General features: G+C 44.1%; 1 protein-coding gene across 1 annotated transcript in view; it reads right to left on the reverse strand.

Moving 5' to 3' along the window:
• Positions 1 to 8,142, reverse strand: part of LOC104167855 (very low-density lipoprotein receptor-like) — a 12,219-nt gene extending 4,077 nt beyond the window's left edge. Inside the window, 12 exon segments of the mRNA XM_009708245.1 lie at positions 1 to 33; positions 186 to 410; positions 745 to 916; positions 1,312 to 1,437; positions 1,515 to 1,634; positions 2,101 to 2,223; positions 2,309 to 2,431; positions 2,538 to 2,909; positions 4,276 to 4,398; positions 5,262 to 5,384; positions 6,336 to 6,455; positions 8,001 to 8,142. The exon segment at positions 1 to 33 is cut by the window's left edge and continues 16 nt beyond it. Coding sequence (XP_009706547.1) covers positions 1 to 33; positions 186 to 410; positions 745 to 916; positions 1,312 to 1,437; positions 1,515 to 1,634; positions 2,101 to 2,223; positions 2,309 to 2,431; positions 2,538 to 2,909; positions 4,276 to 4,398; positions 5,262 to 5,384; positions 6,336 to 6,455; positions 8,001 to 8,142 — 1,802 coding nt within the window.
• Between the last annotated feature and the right edge of the window lie 2,078 nt (positions 8,143 to 10,220).

The following is a 10,220-nucleotide window of genomic DNA, read 5'->3' on the forward strand; positions in this document are numbered from 1 at the left end:
GCTGGTTCACCCCAGTCTGACCAGTACATAAAGCTGTGAAGCAGAATTTATGTTGTATGATGCACTGTAGTACTGTGTAGTTTCACCCTTATGACCAATAACTAACAAAGGCTACCAAGTCAGTTATCAGGACATGGAGTAGCTGGTAGGTCTGCTCTTTTAAGACAACTAGGACAAATACTCACCCAGAGAGAGGATCTACAGCAATAGAAGCCGGCTCTCTCAGCTCGGAGAGAAACAAAACCTTTCTTTTTGTGCCATCTAGGCTAGCCACTGAAATGGTCTTTGCAGTTGAGTCAGACCAGTAGATGTTCTTATAAACCCAGTCAACAGCAATTCCTGCAGGGCTGTGTATGTTGTCCAGGATTCTGACGTGTGTTCCAACTTTATCACGGGTATCAATAGAGGCACTGGAAGACAAGAATTACTTGCTTTCAACCCTTTCTTCCATAGATGCTACCACCTGGCATGCCTCAGCAAATACTGCACACAGATCTTGGGCAGACAATGTAGAAGGTGCAGTTGTGACTTTCCACAGAGTGTCTTTCGTTCAATTATAGCAGCAGTTACTAAGAAGTGCAATAGGCATAAATACTGCTAGTCATCAGAACTTGTATCTACTGTACTTTGTCTTTAAGACATCAGGAATCTAGTTCTCATCACCAGAGCCTAGAGAAGTATCTTTGGTAAAATGTGCGATGGTTTAGGGGAGCACAGTAGGGTTCAGAATCTAAGTCCATTTACCTGAAGATTGCTTTTTGGCTGAAGTCAGCCCAGTAAAGCTTTTGCTCAGCAATATCAGCATCTAGAGCTATGGTGTTTCTTAGCTGCTCTACTAGCTGAATGTATTCTTTCCTCTCAAGGCCGATCTTCCTGATATCCCGGCGGTTGGTGAAAATTAGACATGGTTCTTTTCCTGTGAAAATGGTATAAGCGTTATCTGTACTTCTAGATATGCAGTCTCATACTGTTCTTTTATGACTAGTTTTAGGAGTCATCATATTTAGTATTTGCCATTCCACACTTGCTAGTGGATGCTGACAGAGGTCTTGGCTGTACCACATCATCCTTTTCCCCCTCCACAACTTGATGGGGAGGGTCCTCCCACTCAGGGAGCAGACACAAGCAGTTGGTGTCAGGCAGCTTTAAGTACTCTATCACGGCATCACTCACTGTTAGGAGTGTTCAGGTCTGAGCAAATTATATTGCTAACAGCACAACACCTGTGTCAAAACCACAATAGCATAAGCAGTACATCACTTGCTATCTCATTTTGAAGCAGGGATATAGAAGTCTTATGCCAATACTCACCCACAGCCTTGCACACCCCAGAAGCAAGATCCATTTGATAGCCACGGCTACATTCACATTTGTAGCCCCCTTTCAGGTTGATACAGATTTGACTACAGATACCAGGGTTCTGGCATTCATCAATATCTGTAAAGACAACAATTTAATTTGTTCTCATCTCTAATACCATCAGTAGGGTCCACATTAACCTACTTGATACTTGCCTCCACAGGTTCTCTTGTCTATAAGCTCAAACCCAGCTGGACAGTCACATTCATAGCCAATAACGAGATCCCTGCAGATATGAGAGCATCCACCATTGTTCACCAGACATTCATTTACGTCTAGAAGAGAAGAATCGGCCAATTCTGAGACAGCACACGTTTAGTCTTAAAGTCTTAGTCATGGAGCGCTTTACCAGATACTCATTAATTTTCTAATTTTCTGCCACATCTTGTAAACCACTCTGCACATGAGGTGACCTGCAAGAGATTGTCCCCAAATTCGTATTTCGTCAGCTGTCATATCAGCATGTTACTTGTGTTACAAGATGGCAGTAGCAGACAAAGATTGAGGCTCCTGGAAGTTTCATAGTTTCTAATTCCTTTAAGTGCCTTCTGGCCATGGAGAAGTCATCCCAATAAGCAGTTTGGCTACGATAAAACTAGCCTTTTGACTAGGTTGCTCTTGGTTGTATGTTTGCCACCAAGGAAGTGCAGATGGGCATTCCAGGTTGACATATGACGGCTCAGGGGTTGTATGCAAGTATGTCTAGTGGTCAGCATTGTATAATGAGTTTGTTCTACTTACTACACTCCTTGAGGGGTTCATCACTCCAGTCCTTGCAGTCTCTCTGCTGGTTACACACTTTATTGATATCTATGCATTCTCCACTTCTGCACTTGAATTTGCCAGGTCCAGAGCACTGAATAACTGAGATAATGAAGATTGTGAGGGCAACTATCAGCTTCAACAAATATTCCACAAAGACTTTATTCTTGCTTAGTTCCACACTTACCATTGTTACAACTTGCTTCATCAGTGCCATCCAGACAGTCTCTCACACCATTGCACTGCCTACTCCCATGGATGCAGTTCCCATCTTCACATCTGAACTGGTCTGGTCTGCAGGTCCGAGAAGCTGAGGACATAGCCATTACAGACTTAAACTCCTGAGGTCTGCTGAAGGAAAGAAAATAAAGCAGGAGCCAGCCAGCACCTCCTAGAGAAGGACGAAGTTAACTTACGGCAGTTGATTTCATCACTTCCATCCTTGCAGTCAGGATCTCCATCACAGCGCCACTTTTTGTGGATACATTCACCTGAGCCACATTGCACCTCACTAGCAGAGCACTTCACAGGAGGTGCAGGCTGGCGGCCACATTGCTCTAGAGATTCATCTGAGTAGTCAGAGCAGTCAGCATCATCATCACACACCCAGCTGATGGGGATGCAAGCAGAGGTCTTGCACCGGAACTCATGAACTCCACAGGTAGGAGGTGCACACTCCAGCTCGTCACTGCCATCACTGCAGTCATCTTGACGATTGCAGACAAAGCTCTTGGAAATACATTGCCCGCTGCTGCATGTGAACTCTGCTGGACTACAAGTCACATTGCCTGTAGTAACAGGAGTAAGAGACATTAGTAGATTATCATGAGAAGGCAGACTTTTGTATCAAGATGTTTTGCTTTGCAGGTTCTTCATCAGCTGTTAGCTGACAGAAGCATCCTGTATAAGGCTCTAAGAGAACCTAACTGACCACCTACAGGACACTTGGGCCCTACACAGGCTGTCCTCCTTGTCTTTGAATGTTATGAGTGGGAGGTACCAGTTTTGAGTTACTGTGTGAAAATAACCTCATTCTGAAGCAGCAAAGCAGTTTGCTTCAGAGTGCAAGCCTTTCTGAAAACAGGATCAAACCCTGTGAACCAGAGACAAAAGGCAAGAGAATTGCTAACGCTAAAGTACAGGCTAAGATTAAGGTATCCAGATGGTCAGCATGCACTGTAGTTTGAAATTGAAGTGTTTTGTGCTGGTCCCCAGGACAGCAGTGGCCCATTTGCCTGGACCACTGCAGATAACAGATCAAGATCTTGCATCAGTTGATCCTGTGGTATTAGGCACACCCACACAACTTACACTAGTACAAATTATGCTGGTTTAAAAGCAATGTAGCTAGCAGCTCAGTATGCCCAAGGTGATAAATCTATCAGCTTCATTAGAAATGCTGTCTGTAGATTTACTTGTCAGATTAAGACATTTGGTTGCTCAGCAAGGAAGCAATTCCACAGACACACAGCAGAAGTCTGGAGAGCTGTGTCTTATTAGCCCATGCAGGTAAGGTGGCTCTGACGGAAGCCAGCCCTGTGGTTTTGGTTACAGTAAATTTGTCTCAGGGTGTCCTGAGACAACTCGTACTTACACAAGTTTATTAGAACAAGCCAGGAATGCTGTGCTCTAATGCTGCCAGTGGCAGCTTCACTTGCATACCGACCTGAAGTTGTCCCCCAACACCTGAAATCTAGCTTCTCTAGTCTGCACTTTCAGACAAGTACACAGAATACTCCAGGACAGGGCTATAGAGCAGATCAGCTGTGCCCTTGGCTACAAGTCACTACTACATTTTTAGAAGACCATTTGTTAACGTAAGCAGCAACTAGAGTTACCTGTTGAGAAACTCTGCAGAGAGCAAGTTCTGATGGTTTGTCCTACATGTGACTAAGCCTACGGCTATTGCCAAAATTAGCCAGAGACCAAAGACAGATGTTGAATAGCTTCTATTGCTGTAATTCTTAACTTGGCAGGATAAAGGAGTGTTAGAACAAGTCCGCTTTGTTAAGCAGGCTGCAATACAAGATGAATGTAGGTTTAAGGAGATATTGATACTATGAGAAGTTTATCTTCCCAGGTATACTGCCCAGCTAGCTCCTTTCCAGACAAGTCAATTTCAAATAGTTATGCAGCCACCATTTCTTCCCTTACCACAATTCTCTTCATCTTCTCCACTGTCACAGTCTTTTTCACCATCACATTTCCAGGACACTGGGATACACTGGGTTGACTGAGGACCACAGCTGATTTCATTTACCCGGCATGTTCTCATATCTATTGAAAAAAGTTTAAGTTCAATTTAAGAGCTATTGATCTTGGGTTTTAGCAGTTGTCCTGAAAGTTGAGGCTGAAAGGCTTCAGCTCTGGACAAAGTTGCAGCTAATTAGATGCCAGCATCCATCTAAGTTGATGGCTCCATCATGGAAGAGGTTACACTAGTTTGTAGTGTTCAGTAAAAAAAAAAAAGATGCTTCCAGCTCCTAAGAGATTAGTATTTTAAGAGTATCTTTGTAGTGGTAGTTTTGTGGTTGCACACCAGTTACACTGTAGAAGCTTGAGCTATAACATGTAGTTGGAGGCAGGAGTAATGCCAAAGTGCAGTAGGACTTGGGGCTGAAGTATTCCTCAGTGTGGATCCTATTGATACAGAGAAATGAAGCTTCACGGATCTATATTCCTTGATTAGTTACCACGTTTAAGACTGGGGTTGCTAATGGTGAAACCTCACAGTCAAGCCTCTGCACTTCTGCTTCCCACCCCACAACATGTAGTCAGTCACTCAGTTCCTACACTAACTCTGGTTATCTTGCAAAGTAGTTGTCTCGGAGAACAGTGACCACTTGGTGAACAAGCCGCAGTAATGGTCAGGCCTGCTGTGTTGTGCTTGCTGCTTCTGACTGTCAGTAAAACCTTGTACTTGCTATCTGTTACCAGGTACAAGTGCAGAATCCCCACTCAGTTCTGCACCTTTAAGTAGTAAAAAGTCTTTTGTCAAGACCAAAGCCAAGTTAGCACTTAGGAAAGTACTTTCCAAGACAACAGGTTCATCCTTCCTTTAGGAGGAGAGCAGGACAGGTGAGAAGTCAAAATGCTACTCCCTGCAGGCTTGCCTGCACCAACAAGCCAGGCTCACTTACGGCACACTTCAGCACTCTCGTCAGACCCATCCTCGCAGTCCGGATCTCCATCACACTGCCATCTGTTAGGCACACACTGGCCACTGATGCACACAAAATCAGATTCAGCACATGTCTTCTTCACTGCAAGGGAGAAGGACAGCAACTTGTTTAGAGACCAGAGCTTAACCTGTTTTTTGCAGCTCGAGATAAGCTGCCTTGCCCTAGGAAAGTGGTGCAATATCCTTAGTTCTTGGATATCTGGTGTCATCCTCCACCAGTCTAATGACAGAGCTGTTTAATACTTCCTAGAGAGTTAAACTGTGCACACAGAAACATTTATCTTCCTGTAAGCAGTCACTGAAGGACTACTATTGTTAAGAGAGCCTAAGTTGCTAGAAAAGCTGCTGTTTTGAACACACTTGAGTAAGGTCTATTGACATTAATATTCAGACTTTGAACTCTTCAGTTTATTATCAAGGCATTTGATTTGTCATTACAGAAGCATGGTACTACATAACCCTAACATAACAGTTTAGGTCTGCTCAACCAGACTGGCAGTTCAACCACATCAGTGTTGGATATTGAGTCCATTTTGCCTCATCTCTGAGTACATTTAGTCATCCATTTTGGCTCTACATCTGCTTAAAATAAGAGTTGACAGCTAAAGATAGACTTAGTGTTTATAGCAGACTCAGCAGAATCACCTTCACAGATAAATCGGGGCATTTAACTATGGAATAGCCAATAGTTAAGTGCTAGTAGCAAACAGTTTCCACTATATCTTCAAGCAACAACTGAGAACAGGCTTGCATTCTGTTCTTGACAGTCACCACCCTTGCAAATAGAGTTTTTGTCACAAGCTTTTCTCTCAGTCACCAATACCAGGAGACTTTCATAGCACTCAGGAAAATTCAGCTGCCTCAAATGGATACAAGGCATCAAGATAGTCCCCCAGTTGTTCTAGGGAATTTGTCCTCTGCTCTGTATTCTGACTGTCAGAAGTGCTGGATGCAATAAACATCTCTCTAGCTATCCACTGTTAAGCCCCCACTGCCAACTAGTAAGTAGGTATTATTTATTTTGATTACTTACCACAAGCACTCTCATCACTGCCATCTGAACAGTCTTCATCACCATCACATTTCCAGAGTAAAGGAATACAGCGTCCATTACTACATGGGAATTGGGATTCCTCACATTTTGCTTTTGCACCTTCAATGAAAAAACAAACCTAAATCTCGATACAATTTAGCAATACTTTCTTGCTTTCCCCCACTGCTGATCAAAAAGCTACCCAGTTTAATGAACAGCATAACATCAGCATGAAACAAGATCTGAACTCCAAATCTTTGTAGTCACCTTACTCAATCGTAAAAGTAGAGCCAGAAGTTTTCCTTCACAGTACAAGTATAGAACTTAAGCACTGTGTCAGCCCACCTGCCAGACAACAGTAAACCAGCCTCAGCGTTCTTCTTACTGGGTTTTCCTTTTCAAGGCAGGGTCAGGTTTGCAGGGCAAAAGGATGTGTGCACACGGTGACTCCTGATGTCTAGCAGCTAGCATTGCATTCTCAAAGCAAACTGGGTTTAAACTTGACTGATGTCAAATCAGATTATCATTTCAGTACACTGCTGCTAACACCTTACAACAGAATCCCCAAGATGTCTGTAAAGATAGCTTAGATATCTGCTCTGCAGTTGAACAACAAGTATTCATGATTTAAGTTACTCCTTAAACAAGGGCACCCAGATACATTCCTTAGTACACACAAAAGGAAGTATGATTACTTATCTGTATACACAAAAGAAGTGTGATTACTTATCTGGATCTTGCTTATTAAAGCTAGATCAAGTGTGATGCTTAGGCAGCAAGATAATTTATCACTTCCTTCTGGAATCAAGTCTGTTGTCTTACAACTGATAACAGTCTTGACTTGTTAGCACATTTGAATAAGCTACTGGTTTCTGCATGGTGCTTAGAGTTTGAGTGCACTTTCCAGACTATCTTCAGCTCTAAAACTGTATGACCCTGCCCCTCAAGGGAACATCCTTTGTCTTGAAGCCATATTGCTTGCTTCCTCAGCAGCTAAGCCAGAGCTGTTCCATGTAATGCACGCAGGCAAGTGTGTAAGCTCATGCATTAGTACTGGCTGCAGATGCCTACGGCATGATGCAAGGCTCCTGTTCGTCCTTGGGTTATTGCATCATTTAGTGGAGGTGCTTTGTCATGGCACTCCAGGGCTCACAAAAGGCATCAAATTTTAGTAGAGCATCCCTTGTTATTTTATATCTTCTGTGTGTGACATGTAAAATGCAAGACAGTTTCCAAGTGGAAGGAAGCTGTTCAGCCATTTCACATCATGTTGGTCAGCCACCAGGCACTAGGCGATGGCAAACCCTGGACAGAGTATAGGCAAGGACAACATAGGCAATTTTACCTGCTAAGTGTCTGATGTAAATTCATGCTAGAAGTAAAGGATTTGAAACAACAGCTTATTGAGCTCTGCTAATGTTGTAGCAGTCTTACTCCTTGAGTAAAACACTAACTCACTTGTCAGACAGAGTAAAGCCATAACAACTTGTTTCATGGGAACTGTTTTCCAAGAGTGCCAAAAATCTGAGCATCAGCTCTTGTGTTCTGTATTTCCATCCCTCCTTTCCTTTTCAGGATGGGTGTTACACCAGCATGCACTTTCTAATAGCATGGTATTGTAAAGCTACTGCTGTTTGGTCAAGAGCTGTCAAACAAGTAGCTTGCCTTGTGCTAGAAGGCGCACCCCAGCCAGCTTAGAGAGGGTGCAGAAGCCACAGCTATGAACTTGCTCTAAACCTGACATCACCTTGTTGTCCAGTAACCTCCAAGAGAAGTAGCCTTCTGCTTGCAAGCCCTGGTCACACATTCTTCCAGTTATTACTGTACTACCACCTAAAATATGCAATGACTAGCTCGTGATAGTTTTGAGACATACTCATCCAGGCTTTCAGAGTGAGAACAGTCAACCTTTCCCAAAATAGCATACTAGAGATATTAGACTAAGCCTGCCACTCAGGAGGTCCCAAAAATAACTCCACAGTCCTTAGTTACTCTATTTCAAGCTAGAATAACCAGAAAAGGCTCGCTAAGACTGCCTAGTACATTGTGACTTAGAAACATAACATCACTTTGACCAAATGCTACAGAGAAGCTACACACAAGGTTAAAAGAAACAGTAACTGAGCTTGGAGTAACAGCTATACGTTACAAGCCTTACAACAAGCCATTCCAAGCAGGTATCATCACTTCTGCAGCTGATACCAAGTAAAATGTCAGAGCAACTACTTTTGTTAGCCCACAAACAAGTAAAGAACCAACAGCACCTAACACCTACGCAGGTGCACAAAGGTAAAGGTCATCATCTGTTGCGACTCCTGAAGACGTCTGTCAGACTCAAAATGCCACTTGGAGTGAGCTCTAGTTAAGATGATGGTTAGTTCCAGCCAGTAATTAACTGTGGTCCCATCTTACACCAAGCACAGTTTCGCAATGCCAGATAACCATTTAGTCATCACACTATCAGTATAATCCAGTGCTATTTCAAGCAACAGAGTCATACATCAGTTGCAGCTTCAGCCACTAAACACTTAATGATTTTTAGATCAGCATCAGTTAGCCACTAATTCACAGCTTCTCTTCATGGGCTACGCATACACCAGAAGCACCTTCACACCTTTTTTCCTCCATGGGATAAGGCTTAGGCAAAAGATGTAGAGAACCAGTAACTTCACAGCCTGTGACTGCTAACACGTATTATTGTAGTGTTCCCCACGTAACTACTTACTAGAAATCGGCTCATAAGCAGCAATGTATGCAGAGTGAAGGAACACAGTTACAATTACTATCCCAGTTAAACTAGCTTTCTCCGTGCCTCTGCTGTCACTGTTTGTCTCAGCCCCTTAAGCAAGTTGTCAGATTACTTGTCTGGGCAGCCTCAGACATGTGACACTTGTGTGCTGTCATCTGACACCAAGTCTCAGAAAAGCTTGCAACAGTGATTGGGAAACCTTGCCAGAGCTCAGGCAGGAACTAGCCCAGACTCCGCCCAGACCATGGCAATGGCAGCTACCAGTAGGAGAAAGCTGGTGCGGCCACTAACTCAAAGGGAGGGAGGAATCAGACTAACTTGATGGACTAGAGTTGCCCTCCACTGCATATCTCTTCTTATGATTTCTGACTACAGTGCACTACCAATTTCAGTGCCAGCCAGCTTGGTTCTTCACACTACTGCTGTTTAATTATGTGTGTTGTAGGCTGGACATGGGAGCAATCTACATGACTGGGAATTGAGGCATGACCAGGCAGACTTTTTCCCTCTTCCTTCTTGTATGAGGACTGGATGCAAAAATACCTTGTCTGGGCTCTACGTGACAGACCCAGTGTCTGAACGACTGCACACAGTTAGGACCACAGGATCCAACTACCTTTAGGCATACTTCGCCAAGAGAGACAGGATCTGACGCTTAGGCCTACTCTAGGGCACTAGTCAGAAGACTAAGAGCCATACAACAATGCAGACATCAGCTGCCCACCTCCCACCTAGAAGGGTAGCCTGGACCTCAGTTCCTAAAGAAAGAAATGAGTCAGTCAACTACCTTCACTCAGGAGGAAAATATCTTCAATAGACCACCGAACTGGCTTAACGTGCAGGTCCCTCTGCCATAGGGATAACAGCTTCTATGCTGCGAAGCAACCCTGGAGCTGGCCAGGAGCAGCGCCCCCAGCGAGAGGCCAGACCGCAGGAAGGGAGCCGGTGCGGGCAGGTCTCAGCCTTGCCACTAGGTGGGGATCCCTCATGGCGGTGACCATCGGCCCTGAGCCGTGCCAGTGCTGCTGGATGCCACAAAGCCCAAGTTGCACAGTAGTTTGACAGCACCTTTAACGCCGCAGGCTTTCCAAGGGCTCCTCTCCGTTCCTCCCCGATAAAACCCCAATCGTCCCCGA

The sequence above is a fragment of the Cariama cristata genome, unplaced genomic scaffold (assembly GCF_000690535.1).
Source record: "Cariama cristata isolate BGI_N322 unplaced genomic scaffold, ASM69053v1 scaffold5099, whole genome shotgun sequence".
NCBI classification, from domain to species: domain Eukaryota; kingdom Metazoa; phylum Chordata; class Aves; order Cariamiformes; family Cariamidae; genus Cariama; species Cariama cristata.